At 26.3% G+C, this 16,551-nt stretch overlaps 1 protein-coding gene and 1 long non-coding RNA gene across 2 annotated transcripts; both read right to left on the bottom strand.

Moving 5' to 3' along the window:
• Positions 1–232: 232 nt before the first annotated feature.
• LOC141393766 (uncharacterized) lies at positions 233–857 on the bottom strand. The gene is made up of 3 exons (XM_073967218.1): positions 699–857; positions 496–616; positions 233–426 (listed from the first exon to the last, which is right to left on the bottom strand). The coding sequence occupies exons 1-3, from the start codon at positions 781–783 to the stop codon at positions 321–323; spliced, it is 312 nt and encodes a 103-aa protein (XP_073823319.1). The 5' UTR covers positions 784–857; the 3' UTR covers positions 233–320.
• Positions 858–4,761: 3,904 nt separating this feature from the next.
• Positions 4,762–7,041, bottom strand: LOC141392154 (uncharacterized). Its single transcript, XR_012409789.1, has 3 exons — positions 6,498–7,041; positions 6,307–6,427; positions 4,762–6,247 (listed from the first exon to the last, which is right to left on the bottom strand). It is a non-coding gene; the product is annotated as an uncharacterized lncRNA (long non-coding RNA).
• Positions 7,042–16,551: the final 9,510 nt, after the last annotated feature.

Raw genomic sequence — 16,551 nt, forward strand, 5'->3', positions numbered from 1 at the left:
AATATTTTTAAAGGACCATCCGAGCCTTCAAACTTGGATTTTTTACAAAATATTTTTGAAGGGTCAGTAGAGCCTTTAAACTTGGATTTTTTAAAGAATATTTTTAAAGAATGCGCGATTACTCTCGAAGGTAGTAACCTATTTGGTTCAAATTGTGCATCTCGTAGAATTTTGTCACTCCTTCGAAACCCCCTCACTACCCAAAACAAATGTTCACACATTTTCGCTTAAATTCAGTTTAAAGCTCTTCGAAGATATGATTATTTTATTGCAAGGTCCTTTTTTCAGTTTCACAACAAACTTTTTACACACTTTCCCATTTACACAGGACACATGACATATCTTTCACAGCAATATGGATAATGACTATCGGGAAGTTTAAGTTCTCCCAAAGTACAGGGTTCTACGGCAACTTGTATTGCACAACTAAAAGCAAAAAATAATCAAAATTTAAAATAACCTAAAAAACGCATTATTATCTCCACATTTACTTACTCTTGAATTTCTCCAAATCCACTACTTTTAAAGCAAAAGAAATGCTCACACACACCTTCGGGAAAACCATTATCACCGGGTGATAAAACTAAATTTTTGTAAACACATTTGCCAGGATGTGCTGTCGGGGGATTTAAAGAAGTTTCGGGCGATAGGAAATTTATTAGTCTCTGTTGATGAAAAGAAATATGAAAAAATTTCACCTGGATCTGCCCATATGCCGCTGCTGACACTTGCAAATGCTGCGGAGAATACCGTAGAAACTATTGCGGTTATGAATAGCTTCATGTCGAATTGAAAACTGTTAAGGGCGATTAGAAATTTCGCTTTGTAACTGTAAATTTTGTTAAAATATTTCCGATTATCTACAAAATGAAATTCATTGGAAATAGGGCCATATGACCTCTACACCATTACAATCAGTAGGAAGTGCCTGCATTCTTTGTGTTTTCAACTATCAGTACCTGTGGATTGAACGTTTAATTGTATCGTTGAATTGTTATTCTTTAAACAATTAGCAGTCGGCTTTGCCGACAGAGATATACCCTCAGCCTATGTGAGTTGAGACTTTCATCTACGGTCAGATCGAATGTATTGAGTGTCTTTTCAGAATTTTGTGGCCCGTTTTGGACATTTGATCTTGCCGACAAAATGTGGTTTAGGATTCAAAAGTATTGCGGAGGAGGTGCTTAAAGGATTGGACCGACATAGTCCATTATGGAAGTAGATCTTATTTTTGGGAGTTATATCTTTTCGATAGATATTGCGGCCTCTAGTCATTTCAGTGTGCCATTGTATAATTTTTGGACAAGGATGCCAGGAAGCATGGACTTGTCCACGGAAAACAAAATATCGCTGTAAACAGAAACACAACGAACATCTTCTGTATACATTTCCAAGGATCTTCGAACAGACCCTAAACTGTACTTAGGCACAAATGTTGAACTTTTGTGGGGTAGGTAGCCTAAGGAGATGAGCGATATGGGTCATTTTAGAAGTTCAACTAAATTTGGACAAAACGTTAGGAGATCCAAAGTTTAGATCAAATCGGTTGCCCCGTTCAAGAGATATCGTACATACAATTTTATTCACGTTTTTTAAATATTGGGGGGAAGTACCGAAAGTTGTGGACTGGTATTACCCATCTTCGAACTTAAACTAAGTTTGGACAAAATATAAGGGAGGCCAAAGTTTGGACCAAATCTGTTCATCCGTTCGAGAGTTATCGTGCGCACCAGCCAGGCAGACAGACAGACGGCCGGACATTGCTAAATCGACTCCAAATTGTCTGAAACGGATTTCGTCCGTATGAAGGTGTATATAGCCTCGTTAGCATAAATGCTGTGGGTATAAAAAATCCACGTTTATTGGCAAACAAATCCACGTATTTTGGTCTTATGGTTCATTTTTAAAAAATCTACGATTATCAACAAATATTTTTTTTAAAAATCTACGATTATTAAAAAAAATATTTTTTAAAAAATCTACAACTATTGAAAATTTTTTTTTTAAAAAAATCCACGATTATTGAAATATATACTTTAAAAAATCCATGATTATTAAAAAAATATTCTTTAAAAAATCCATGATTATTAAGAAAATATTCTTTTAAAAATCCACGGTTATTAAAAAATATTCTTTTAAAAATATTTTTTTTAAAAATCCACAATTATTACAAAAAATTCTTTAAAATATCCACCATTATTAAGAAATATATTTTTTTAAAAAATCGTCGATTATTCAAAGATATTGTTTTTTTAAATCCACGATTATAACGAAATATTCGTTAAAATATCCACGATAATTAAAAAATATTTTTTTTAATCCACGATTATTAAAAATTATTTTTAAAAAAATCCACGATTATATTTTTAATTATTAAAAAATATTTAAAAAAATCCACGATTATTAAAAATTATTTTTAAAAAAATCCACGATTAATAAATATTATTTTTAAAAAATCCACGATTGTTAAAAATTATTTTTAAAAAAAAATCCACATTGATTGAAAAACTTTTTTTTAAAAAATCCGCGTTTTTTTAAAAATCCATGTTGGTTAAAAAAATATTTTTTAAAAAATCCATGTTGGTTAATATAATATTTTTTTAAAAAATCCGCGTAGGTTGAAAAATATTTTTTTAAAAAATCCTCGTTGGTTGAAAGAGTATTTTTTTAAAAAATCCACGTTGGTTGACATTTTTTTTAAATCCGAGTTGGTTTGAAAAAATATTTTTTAAAAAAATCAGCGTGAGTTGAAAAATATTTTTTAAAAAATCCACGATTATTTTTTTAATTATTAAAAAATATTTTTTAAAAAATCCACGATTATTTTTTTAATTATTAAAAAATATTTTTTAAAAAATCCACGATTATTTTTTTAATTATTAAAAAATATTTTTTAAAAAATCCACGATTATTTTTTTAATTATTAAAAAATATTTTTTAAAAAATCCACGATTATTTTTTTAATTATTAAAAAATATTTTTTAAAAAATCCACGATTATTTTTTTAATTATTAAAAAATATTTTTTAAAATTCCACGATTATTTTTTTAATTATTAAAAAATATTTTTTAAAAAATCCACGATTATTTTTTTAATTATTAAAAAATATTTTTTAAAAAATCCACGATTATTTTTTTAATTATTAAAAAATATTTTTTAAAAAATCCACGATTATTTTTTTAATTATTAAAAAATATTTTTTAAAAAATCCACGATTATTTTTTTAATTATTAAAAAATATTTTTTTTTTTTAAAATCCACGATTATTTTTTTAATTATTAAAAAAATATTTAAAATAATCCACGATTATTAAAAATTATTCTTAAAAAAAACACGATTAATAAATACTATTTTTAAAAAATCCACGATTGTTAAAAATTATTTAAAAAAAAATCCACATTGATTGAAAAACTTTTTTTTTAAAAAATCCGCGTTTGTTGAAATAATATTTTTTAAAAACTCCACGTTGGTTGAAAAAATATTTTTTTAAAAAATCCGCGTTGGTTGAAAAATATTTTTTTAAAAAATCCTCGTTGGTTGAAAGAGTTTTTTTTAAAAAAATCCACGTTGGTTGACATTTTTTTTTTTAAATTGGAGTTGGTTTGAAAAAATACTTTTTAAAAAATTCACGTAGGTTGAAAAAATATTTTTTAAAAAATCTGCGTGAGTTGAAAAATATTTTTTAAAAAATCCACGTTGGTTGTAAAAATATTTTTTGAAAAATCCACTTGGTTGATAGAAATTTTTTTAAAAATCCCAGTTGGTTGAAAAAATATTTTTTATACAATCCACGATTATTAAAAATTATTTAAAAAAAATCAACGATATTAAAATTATTTTTTAAAAAATTTAATATTTTTAAAAAATATTTTTAAAAAAAAATCGAAGTTGTTTGAAAAATTATTTTTAAAAAATCCGCGTTGGTTGAAAGAATACTCTTTAAAAAATCCCAGTTGGTTGAAAAAATATTTTTCCACGTTGTTTGAAAAAATATTTTTTTTAAAAAATCCACGTTGGTTATTAAAAATTATTTTAATATCCACTATTAATAAATATTATTTTTAAAATATCTACGATTATTAAAAAATATATTTTTTTTTAATACCTCGATTATTAAAAATATTTTTGAAAAAATCCGCGATTATTACTAAACATTCCCTAAAATGTCCACGATTATTAAAATTTATGTTTTTAAAAATCCACGATTATTAAAAAATATTTTATTTTTTTTAAATACGCCAATATTATTTTTTTAAATCCAATAATATTAAAAATTATTTTTTTTAATCCTCCAATATTAAAAAGTTTTTTGTAAGTCCACGATTATTAAAAATATTTTTACAAAATCCACGATTATTAAAAGAATATTTTTTACAAAATCCACGATTATTAAAAGAATATTTTTTACAAAATCCACGATTATTAAAAGAATATTTTTTACAAAATCCACGATTATTAAAAAATACTTTTTAAAAATCCACGATTAGTAAAAAATATTTCTTAAAAATCCACGATTAGTAAAAAATATTTCTTAAAAAATCCACGATTATTATAAAATATTTTTTAAAGAATCCACGATTATTAAAAAATATTTGTTTGCAAATCCACTATTATTTTTTTAATTACAAAAAATTTTTAAAAAAATCCACGATTATTAAAAATTATTTTTAAAAAAATCCGTTATTAATAAATAATATTTTTAAAAAATGTACGATTATTAAAAATTATTTTTAAAAAAATATATCTTAAAAAATCCGCGTTGGTTGAAAAAATATTTTTTAAAAACTCCACGTTGGTTGAAAAAATATTTTTTAAAAACTCCACGTTGGTTGAAAAAACATTTTTTAAAAACTCCACGTTGGTTGAAAAGTATTTTTTTAAGAATCCACTGTGGTTGAAAAAATATTTTTTTAAGAATCCACTGTGGTTGAAAAAATATTTTTTAATAAATCCACGTTGGTTGAAAAATTTTTTTTAAAAAATCCACGTTGGTTGAAAAAATATTTTTTTTAAAAAATCCACGTTGGTTGAAAAAATATTTTTTAAAAAATCCACGTTGGTTGAAAAAAAAATTTTAGAAAATCTAAGTTGGTTAAAAATATTTTTAAAAAATGCACATTAGAGCGCATCATATAGGACAATTTTATAGAGAATTTTCACAGCTACAATATTTTCTCTAATCCCCTTTCGATAGGACTTGCGGTTTCCAATCAAAATCGTAAAACCTAAAATAAACCTAAAAATGTGAACTTTGACCGCGATTTATTTAAAAATCTTTCCAGCGGCTTTTTTCTTGTTTTTGAATTTTTCTCATCAATGAACATTGCTGTTTCAGACTCCGTTAAAATTTCCCAGGTGTAAGCGGTTTTGTTAAAGCTAGTTAAGGCGCACCGTACATGACATTGTTTTATAAGGAGACGATACAGTCAGTACATTGTCCCAATTTGAACTCCTATATCTCAAAAATGGCAAAACTTACGAAACTTTCAGAAAGGTCAATCACAGCTACAATATTTTCTTTAATCCCATTTCGATTGGACTTGCAGTTTCCAAGCAAAATCGTGAAAACCTAAAAAAACCCGAAAAATGACAACTTGAATCGCGATTTATTTAAATTTTTTTGGTTTATTGATTTTTTCATCTATGAACAGTTTCAAAACCCAAAAAAACTTCACAGGTGTAAGCACCTTCCATTTAAAGTTGATTCAAGAGCACCGTATATATTTTAAAAAAAAGCACGTTGGTCGAAACAATATTTTTTAAAAAATTCACGTTGGTTGAAACAATATTTTTTAAAAAATCCACGTGGGTTGAAAAAATATTTGTTAAAAAATCCACGTTGGTTGAAAAAATATTTGTTAAAAAATCCAAGTTGGTTGAAAAAATATTTTTTAAAAAATCCACGTTGGTTGAAAAAATATTTTTTAAAAAATCCACCTTGGTTGGCAACATATTTTTTAAAAAATCCACGTGGGTTGAAAATATATTTGTTAAAAAATCCACGTTGGTTGAAAAAAGATTTTTTAAAAAATTCACGTTGGTTGAAAAAATAATTGTTAAAAAATCCACATTGGTTGAAAAAATATTTGTTAAAAAAACCAGGTTTGTTGAACAAATAGTTTTTAAAAAATCCACGTTGGTTGAGAAAATAATTTTTAAAAAATCCACTTTGGTTGAAAACATATGACTATTGAGATGTTTTAGTTCTGCTATTGTACAACGTTCCACTGTAATTTGTATTGCACATCTAAAAAATAGACAAAATTATGAAAAACTGCACAAAATCATACATCCAGATTTACTTACTCTTGGGTTTCGCCAAAACCACAACTATTAAAGCAGAAGAACTGTTCACATTCCCTTTCGGGAAAACCACTTTCACCGGGTGATAACACAAAATTTTTGTAAACACATTTGCCAGGATGTGCTGCAGGAAGGTGGGAGAGTAACTGTTTTAGTTTCTACATGTTGAAGGGAAACATGAAAAAAATATTTACCTGAATCTGCCATTATGCCACTGTTAACACTGGTAAATGCTGCCGAGAAGAGTGTTGAAATTATGGCGATTATGAATAGCTTCACGTCGAATTGAAAACTGTCGAAGGGATTAGAAATTTTGTTTTGTAACTGTACATTTTGTACAAATATTTTCAATTATCTACAAAATGATTCATTGGAAATAGAACCATATGACCTCTACACCTTTACAATTAGTAGGGAGCGGATGAATAAATTGTGTTTTCAACTATCAGTACCTGTGGATTGAACGTTGAACGTAACGTTGAATTGTTGTTCTTAAAAAAAATCTACGTTTATCGGCATGAGGGTGGTTGGAAAAAATATTCTTTAAAAAAATCCACGTCTAGTGGTCTTATGGTCCATGAAAAATTATTTTGTAAAAAATCTGCGATTATCAATAAATTAAAAAAAACTACGATTATTAAAAAAATATTTTTTAAAAAATCCACGATTATTAAAAAACATTTGTTAAAAATCCGCGATTATTAAAGAATATTTTTAAGGAATCCACGATAATAAAAAAATATTTTTCAAATCCACGATAATTGAAAAATATTTCTTAAAAAATCCATGATTATTGAAAAATATTCTTTAAAAAATCCATGATTATTAAGAAATATTCTTTAAAAAATCCATGATTATTAAGAAATATTCTTTAAATAATTAACGATTATTAAAAAATATTTTTTAAGAAATCCACTATTATTAAAAAATATTTTTTTGAAAAATCCACTATTATTAAAAAATATTTTTTTAAAAAATCCACGATTATTAAAAAATATTTTTTTAAAAAATCCATTATTATTAAAAAATATTTTTTATAAAATCCACGATTATTAAAAAATATTTTTCAAAAAATCCACTATTATTAAAAAATATTTTTTAAAAAATCCACGATTATTAAAAAATATTTTTTTAAAAAATCCACTATTATTAAAAAATATTTTTTAAAAAATCCACGATTATTAAAAAATATTTTTTAAAAAATCCACTATTATTAAAAAATATTTTTTAAAAAATCCACGATTATTAAAAAATATTTTTTTTAAAAATCCACGATTATTAAAAAATATTTTTTAAAAAATTCACGATTATTAAAAAATATTTTTTAAAAAATTCACGATTATTAAAAAATATTTTTTAAAAAATCCACGATTATTAAAATATATTTTTTTTAAATCCACGATTATTAAAAAAGTTTTTTAAATCCACGTTGGTTGAAAAAATATTTTTAAAAAATCCACGATTATAAAAAATATTTTTATTTTTTTTAAATCCACGTTGGCTGAAAAATGTTTTTAAAAAATCCACGTTGGTTGAAAAAAAAAATTTTAAAAATCCAAGTTAATTGAAAAAATTTTTTAAAAATTCCAAGTTGGTTGAAAACATTTTTTAAAATTCCACGTTTTGTGAAAAAATATTTTTTTAAAATTCCACATTTTTTGAAAAAATATTTTTTAAAATTCCACGTTTTGTGAAAAAATATTTTTTTAAAATTCCACGTTTTTTGAAAAAATATTTTTTTAAAATTCCACGTTTTTTGAAAAAATATTTTTTTAAAATATCCACGTTTTTTGAAAAAATATTTTTTTAAAATATCCACGCTAGTTGAAAAAAATATTTTTTAAAAAAATTCACGTAGGTTGAAAAAATATTTTTTAAAAAATCCAAGTTGATTGAAAATATATTTATTAAGAAATCCACGTTGGTTGAAAAAATATTTTTTTACAAAAATCCACGTTGGTTGAAAAAATATTTTTTTAAAAAATCCACGTTGGTTGAAAATATATTTTTTTAAAAAATCCACGTAGGTTGAAATTTCTTTTTTAAAAAATCCAATATTATTAAAAAATATTTTTTTAAAAAATCCACGATTGTTAAAAATTTTTTAAAAAATCCATGATTATTGAAAAATATATTTTTATAAAATCCACGTTGTTTGAAAAATATATTTTTATAAAATCCACGTTGTTTGAAAAAATATTTTAAAAAAATCCACGTTGGTTGCAAAAATATTTTTTAAAAATCCTCGTTGGTTTGAAAAAATATTTTTTAAATAGTTCACGTTGGCTAAAAAAATATTTTTTAAAAAATCCACGGTTATTTAAAATATTTTTAACCAAATCCACGATTATTAAAACAATATTTTTTAAACTCTACGATTAAAAAAATTGTTTTAAAAAGTCACGTTTATTAAAAAATAGTTTTTATAAATTCAAAATTTTTAAAAAAAATATTTTTTTAAATATTTACGATTATTAAAAAATATTTTTTAAAAAATCCACGATTATTAAAAAATATTTTTTTAAAAATCCACGATTATTAAAAGATATTTTTTTAAAAATCCACGATTATTAAAAAAATAAATTTTGAAAAAATCCAAGTTTATTAAAAAATATTTTTTTTTAAAAATCCACCATTATTAAAAAATATTTTTTTAAAAATCCACCATTATTAAAAAATATTTTTTTAAAAATCCACGATTATTAAAAAAATTAATTTTTAAAAATCCACGATTATTAAAAAAATAAATTTTTAAAAATCCACGATTATTAAAAAAATAAATTTTTAAAAAAATCCAAGTTTATTAAAAAGTATTTTTTAAAAATCCACGATTATTAAAAAATATTTTTTTAAAAATCCACGATTATTAAAAAATATTTTTTTTAAAAATCCACGATTATTAAAAAAATTTTTTTAAAAATCCAAGATTATTGAATAATATTTTTTTAAAAATCCACCATTATTAAAAAATATTTTTTTAAAAATCCACGATTATTAAAAAATATTTTTTTAAAAATCCACGATTATTAAAAAAATAAATTTTTAAAAAATCCAAGTTTATTAAAAAATATTTTTTTTTTTAAATCCCCGATTATTATTATTTTTTTTAAATCCACGATTATGAAAAAAATATTTTTTAAAAATTCCACTGTTATTAGAAAAATTTAAAAAAAATCCAGGATATTTAAAAATATTTTTTAAAAAAATCCATATTTATTGGCCTGTTGGTACTAAAGATTTCTTTATAAACGTTTCAATGATGCTTCTTAAAAATATTCAAATCATCGTTTGTACTTTTCACCAATGTAAAACACAAACATACATATATGAGAAGCTTGCAAAGCACCACAACAATTACTACTAAAAACAAAACAAAAAACGCAAAATGTTTAGTTAGTCGATATAAGAAAGCAAGAAAACTCACAATTTTATACTATTTTAAAATGAGGTGGTATTGAACCTATAGAAGTAAGACAAAGCAATGGAAAGGAGATGGTTTGAAAAATAATAAAAATTTTGCTTTTAAATTTAACTCTGGCTGAAAAAACACTTCTAATATTTTTAAGGTTTTTATGTATCAATATATTTGTCATATACCGCTCACCTTCCTCCAATATATAAGTTCCAATATTATGGTGGCTTTTTAATGGCAAATGTTTTATTTTTTGTTTTCTATTTTAAAGCTTCTAGGATTAAATATTGATATATACTTATATGTAAAAGATGATAAGTTTTGAACTTCAGTGTAAAGAAACGATTTAGTTTAAGTACTAGCATTTAGACTAAACAAAGGTATAAATAATCCTCTAAAAATAATTTATATTTACTTTGAAAAAAAAAACTATGAATTTTTGTGTTTCAGAATACTTTGCTCATTATCCTATAACTACAGCATGAATCCAATCCACTTTGATGGACTTGTGCTCTCTATGGACGCTACGTGCTAATAACATGGACATAACATTACGTAGCAATACTAATTTTATTGGTGATCCTTAGGAACGCTCCCATCACCTTAGTTAGTAATTCAAAACTAATTATTTTTATTTGTTTATTTATTAATTTATTTTATTTTGGTAATTTTGTAAATACCTACTTACTGATGATGTATACTTTGTGAACTAAAAGCAAAAAAGAAACGAATACTATTAGTCCCCTAAAACACACACAATTTTAATCATAACTGTGCTTATTACTAAAGTAGTATTAGTTAATAATAAATAAATAAACAAAGAATACAATTATCCCTGAATAAGTATCAACAAATTATTATAAATACCAAAAAACGAACTACAAATAGATGTTTATAAGAAAAAATAAATAAAAACGGTAATAAAAATACAAAACGTATCAAAAATATACACCAACATGTGTTTCATTTGACAGTCCACATTCGGATAAAACACCAGAGGACTTCATATTAAAGACCACAGGTCCTTCATATAGCAGAGAAAGTTTTTACATGATATTTGTACTGTAAAGAAAATTTACTTTAATTTGGAAAAAACAGGGTGTAGTATAACAGTCAAGGTAAAGGGGTTTCCAAATCTTTCAAAAAACTACAGGGCGCCAGAGAAATTTTGTGTTATCTATGATGCAATAGTGGCAAAGATTTGTGGGGGCACTAATATAGCAAAAAAAGCTTTTATGCGAATTTTCACATGTATGTATATGTGGTCATATAACATATAACAATGTATAACACTTCAAAGTTCAAAGCTGTATTTAAATAATGGGAATTTTGATTATTCAAAATTGCCAAAAAATATCCCTACAAATGGTGTTAGTAGTTGAAAAAATAGGTGAAAATATATTCTTTAACAAATCTACGTGTATTGCTATGATGGTGGATGAAAAATATTCTTTAAAAAATCCACGTTTATTGTTGTTATGTCCAATGAAAAAAATATCCATTAAAAATACAATTTTATTGCTATGAAGGACCATGAAAAAATATTCTCAAAAAAACCAAACCCCCTGAAAAAATATTCTTAAAAAAATCAACGCACTTGAACACATTTTTTTAAATCCAAGTACTTGAAGAATTATTCTTTAAAAATCCACGAGCTTGAAGAAATATTCTTAAACAATTCAATTGAAAAAATATGTTTGTAAAAAATCCACGTCTTGAAAAAATAATTTTTTAAAAAATCCACGTCTTGAAAAAATATTTTTTTAAAAAATCCACGTCTTGAAAAAATATTTTTTTAAAAAATCCACGTCTTGAAAAAATATTTTTTTAAAAAATCCACGTCTTGAAAAAATAATTTTTTAAAAAATCCACGTCTTGAAAAAATATTTTTTTAAAAAATCCACGTCTTGAAAAAATATTTTTTTAAAATATCCACGTCTTGAAAAAATATTTTTTTAAAAAATCCACGTCTTGAAAAAATATTTTTTTAAAAAATCCACGTCTTGAAAAAATATTTTTTTAAAAAATCCACGTCTTGAAAAAATATTTTTTTAAAAAATCCACGTCTTGAAAAAATATTTTTTTAAAAAATCCACGTCTTGAAAAAATATTTTTTTAAAAAATCCACGTCTTGAGAAAATATTTTTTTAAAAAATCCACGTCTTGAGAAAATATTTTTTTAAAAAATCCACGTCTTGAAAATATATTTTTTTAAAAAATCCACGTCTTGAAAAAATATTTTTTTAAAAAATCCACGTCTTGAAAAAATATTTTTTTAAAAAATCCTCGTCTTGAAAAAATATTTTTTTAAAAAATCCAAGTCTTGAAAAAATATTTTTTCAAAAAATCCGCGTCTTGAAAAAATAATTTTTTTAAAAATCCACGTCTTGAAAAAAAATTTTTTTAAAAAATCCGCGTCTTGAAAAAATAATTTTTTAAAAAATCCACGTCTTGAAACAATATTTTTTTTAAAAAATCCACGTCTTGAAAAAATATTTTTTTAAAAAATCCACGTCTTGAAAAAATATTTTTTTAAAAAATCCACGTCTTGAAAAAATATGTTTTTAAAAAAATCCACGTCTTGAAAAAATATTTTTTTAAAAAATACACGTCTTGAAAAAATATTTTTTTAAAAAATCCACGACATGAAAAAATATTTTTTTAAAAAATCCACGTCATGAAAAAATATTTTTTTAAAAAATCCACGTCTTGAAAAAACTTTTTTTTTAAAAAATCCACGTCTTGAAAAAATATTTTTTTAAAAAATCCACGTCTTGAAAAAATATTTTTTTAAAAAATCCACGACTTGAAAAAATATTTTTTAAAAAATCCACGTCTTAAAAAAATATTCTTAAAAAATCCACGTCTTGAAAATTTTTTTTTAAAATATCCACGCCTTAAAAAAATATTCTTAAAAAATTAACATTCTTGAAAATATATTTAAACAAGTATAAAAAGTATCAGTTGGAGATGCACCCTCAGCCTGTGTGAATTGAAACTTTAAATCATCAATCTAATACCGGCTACACGGATTTTGTGGCCCTTTTGTGGTTTGATACTCAAAAGTGTTTTTGTTGTTGGAGAATGTACTGGAAGGAATGGACCGAAATAGTCGATGTTGGAAGTGGATCTTATTTTGGTAATTTCGCCCACCAGACATTACAGTTGGTCACCGTGTAACTTAAAGCTTTTGAACCACTATGTCAGGAAGCACGGACTTGTTCATAAAAAAGGTATTATCGCTTAACCATCAAAGCAAATTTTCCAAAGGACCTTCGAACAGATCCTAAAGTGCACTTAAACAAAAATTTTTAAATTTTGTGGAGAGGTACCCTAAGGAGAAGACCGATATGGACCATTTCTGAAGTAAAACTACTTTTGGACTAAGAGATTATGGGATCTAAGATCTGACTTTTTAACTTTTGGGGAGAAGGTACCGGAGGGTGCAAACCATCTTCGAACTTAAAATAGGTTTCGACAAAACATTACGAAGGCCAAATTTTGGACTACACATGGTGCCATGGGGAATTTTTACACCATTCGGGCTATTTTCTCAGGAAGTATGGACATGCCACTGATAAAACTTGTACCGTTGTATTGGGGTCAGCAAATACAAGTGTTTACAACAAAAATCAAAGCGATTATATAGAAGGTCCTAAACTGAACTTCTCCGAAATTTTTTGTATGTCTGGTAGAAATGTCACAATGTGTAATTTATGGACCAAACCGGTTAGTCCTGTCAAGAGTTATCGTGCGCACAATTTTTCCGAACATTTTCGAACTTTTGTGGGGGCGTGGATTTTTTAAGAATATTTTTTCATGGACGTGGATTTTTTAATATAATTTTTTGAAGGACGTGGATTGTTTAAGATAAATTTTTGAAGGACCTGGATTTTTTAAGATAAATTTTTGAAGGACCTGGATTTTTTAAGATAAATTTTTGAAAGACGTGAATTGTTCAAAATTATTTTTCAAGCACATGAATGCTTTTAAGAATAATTGTTTAAGGACGTGGATTTTTTAATATCATTTTTTGAAGGACGTGGATTTCTTAAGATAATTTTTTGAAAGACGTGGATTTTTAAAATAATTTTTGAAGGAAGTGGATTTTTTAAAATAATTTTTTGAAGGACGTGGTTTTTTTACAATAATTTTTTGAAGGACGTGGATTTTTTAAAATAATTTTTTGAAGGACGTGGTTTTTTTAAAATAATTTTTTGAAGGACGTGGATTTTTTAAGAATAATTAACAAGACGTGGATTTTTTAAGAATAACACTATGCAACACTGAAAATGCAAACAACTTCTAGCATGGATTTTTTGAAAGTTCATATCTAGACTACAAAAACCCTAGTTGGGTTTTGTACTGTCAGATCCAGTTCGGATTTTATGGCCTCATCTAAACCGGGCTAAATCTTCACTTTTTTGCATTTATCAGGCCTTTATCTCAGAAACGAATAGGAGTTTGGCCTTGCTGTCTTCAGCAATATTGTAGCCCTTAACTAGTAGAACTTATCTTTTGAAGAAACCACATAAGAAAAATTCCATCTAAAGCATCAAAATCTATAAAATATAGAAAATTTTACATAATTGCTGAAATTCTGGTCTGTATCGGATAAACTATTGGCAGTTGAACCAAGTAAACTTTTGCAAAAACCTTCCAAATAAAGTTCTCGACAATTCTTTAGAACATTCTGAAACTCTAAAATGCTTACTTCATGTTGTTTCAGAGGTATTTTGCATCATATCTTTTACAACACGTATTTCAAACACAGTTCACACCAACAGTTTATTCTCGCATTTCGGATTTCACCACATTATTGACATTTTTATTAAATCGTCGTTGAAAAATGTGCTGAAAACAGCAGCGTAGAGGCATTTTACAACAATGACATGTTCTGAAGAGTTGTGTATTACATTCCAGGGAATATTTTTCCAAAAAAAAAATATTCAGAAAAAAATAACGATTTTGGAGATACGGTGCGAAATGTATAAAAATTGTGGACTTTTTGCATATATTTTGAAATTTGAGGCAATAAATGTAGTTTTTCGAGTTCATTATTTCTCCAAATATTTTATTCTTGTCCTTATCTACAAATTTGCTTCAGAGGTCAGAAGAAGATTCGCATTGGTTTCAGAGATATAGCCCCGAATTTCTTTAAAAACTCAATATTTAGTCATGTTTAGATGGGGCCATAAAATCCGAGCTGGATCTGACACAACAAAACCCAACTAGGGTTTCTTGTCGTTTGGGTCTGTGCTTTCAAAAAATCCTCAGTTCGAAGTGTTTGCACAAGATCACCTTAAAAATGTTGCACAGTGTAATTTACAAGACGTGGATTTTTTAAGAATAATTTACAAGACGTGGATTTTTAAAGAATAATTTACAAGACGTGGATTTTTTAAGAATAATTTACAAGACGTGGATTTTTTAAGAATAATTTACAAGACGTGGATTTTTTAAGAATAATTTACAAGACGTGGATTTTTTAAGAATAATTTACAAGACGTGGATTTTTTAAGAATAATTTACAAGACGTGGATTTTTTAAGAATAATTTACAAGACGTGGATTTTTTATGATAATTTTTTCGAGGACGTAGATTTTTTTTTGGGAGTAATTTACAAGGCGTGGATCTTTTTAAAAATCCATATCTTAAAAATCGAAGTCCTTGCAAAATATTATTTAAAAGATACACGTCCTTGAAAAAAATATTCTTAAAAAATCCACGCCAAAGTGCTTGAAAAAATATTCTTAAAAAAATTCACGGCCTTGAAAAAATATTTTTAAAAAAATTCACGGCCTTGAAAAAATATTTTTAAAAAAATCCACGGCCTTGAAAAAATATTTTTAAAAATCCACGCCCAGTGCTTAAAAAATCCACGTCTTAAAAATGCAGGAGAGGTAGAGGCTAAACAGTTGCGCAGATATACACCCCACACTTGGGGAACTCCATGTTTCACTCTACGGAGTTTGGACTTCTTGTTACTGAATTCCACGTACGACTGGCGTCCACCCATATAATTGACTATTCAACGTTTCAAGCTTGGTCGGAGTGTTGTCTGCTCAATGTCCTCAAACAGCCTGGAGTGTCTGACTGTATCAGAGGCTTTCGATAAGTCAAGCGCCACCATCACTGTTCTATCACACGGTTGAGTCCTTGGCAAATATATGTGGAGATGGCGTGCAGTGCTGTTGTCGTGCTATGACGCTTACGGAATCCATTCTGATGATTAGCAACTTGATAGCTTTTCCTGATACTGGGAATGACTAAGGCCTCAAGGGTCTTTGCTACGGGCTACAAGAGCGAAATCGACCTTTACTATTCGCTTTTGCTGGCATCCTTGCCTGGCTTCCGTAGCGGGACCACCCTGCCCATTTTCCAGACTTTGGGAACAATGAGGGTGGCTAGCGACAAGTTGAGGACTTTAGTGAGATATTCCACTCCCGGCTCATCCAGCTGCTTCAGCATTACCATGGAGATTCCATCAGGGCCCAACGCTTTGGATGATTTAGCGTTCCTGATGGCATTCGCAACATCATCCATTGTAAACTGTGGTGGTTCATTCTCGGCAGGGAGTGATCTGATGCAACGTAATACTCTCCTCTTCGCCCTGTCATTCTCGGGATGCTCGGCAAACTGTCGATTGAAATAACTTGCGCACTTCTTCGGGTCAGTCAACGTAACGCCGCCAAATGTGACTGAGGTCCTTCCATCCTTCCAGGGTTCGAGAGTGACTTAACCGTTGCCCACAATTCACTTGTACCGGCTCCAATGTTGCAACTCTTCAGATGATTTAACCACTTGTTCTGCTTATGTTCGCCGACCAGCCTGTT

Source organism: Musca autumnalis, unplaced genomic scaffold (assembly GCF_047663935.1).
Source record: "Musca autumnalis isolate F117 unplaced genomic scaffold, ASM4766393v1 scaffold_2, whole genome shotgun sequence".
Lineage (NCBI taxonomy): Eukaryota > Metazoa > Arthropoda > Insecta > Diptera > Muscidae > Musca > Musca autumnalis.

Excerpts from the sequence above, each read along its gene's own strand:
- LOC141393766 (XM_073967218.1), bottom strand. The coding sequence starts at position 783 with ATGAAGCTATTCATAACCGCAATAGTTTCTACGGTATTCTCCGCAGCA. Across the intron at positions 617-698 it reads CGGCATATGGGCAGATCCAG|CACATCCTGGCAAATGTGTT; the intron begins GTGAAATTTTTT and ends ATCCCCCGACAG. Across the intron at positions 427-495 it reads GGATTTGGAGAAATTCAAGA|TTGTGCAATACAAGTTGCCG; the intron begins GTAAGTAAATGT and ends TTTTGCTTTTAG.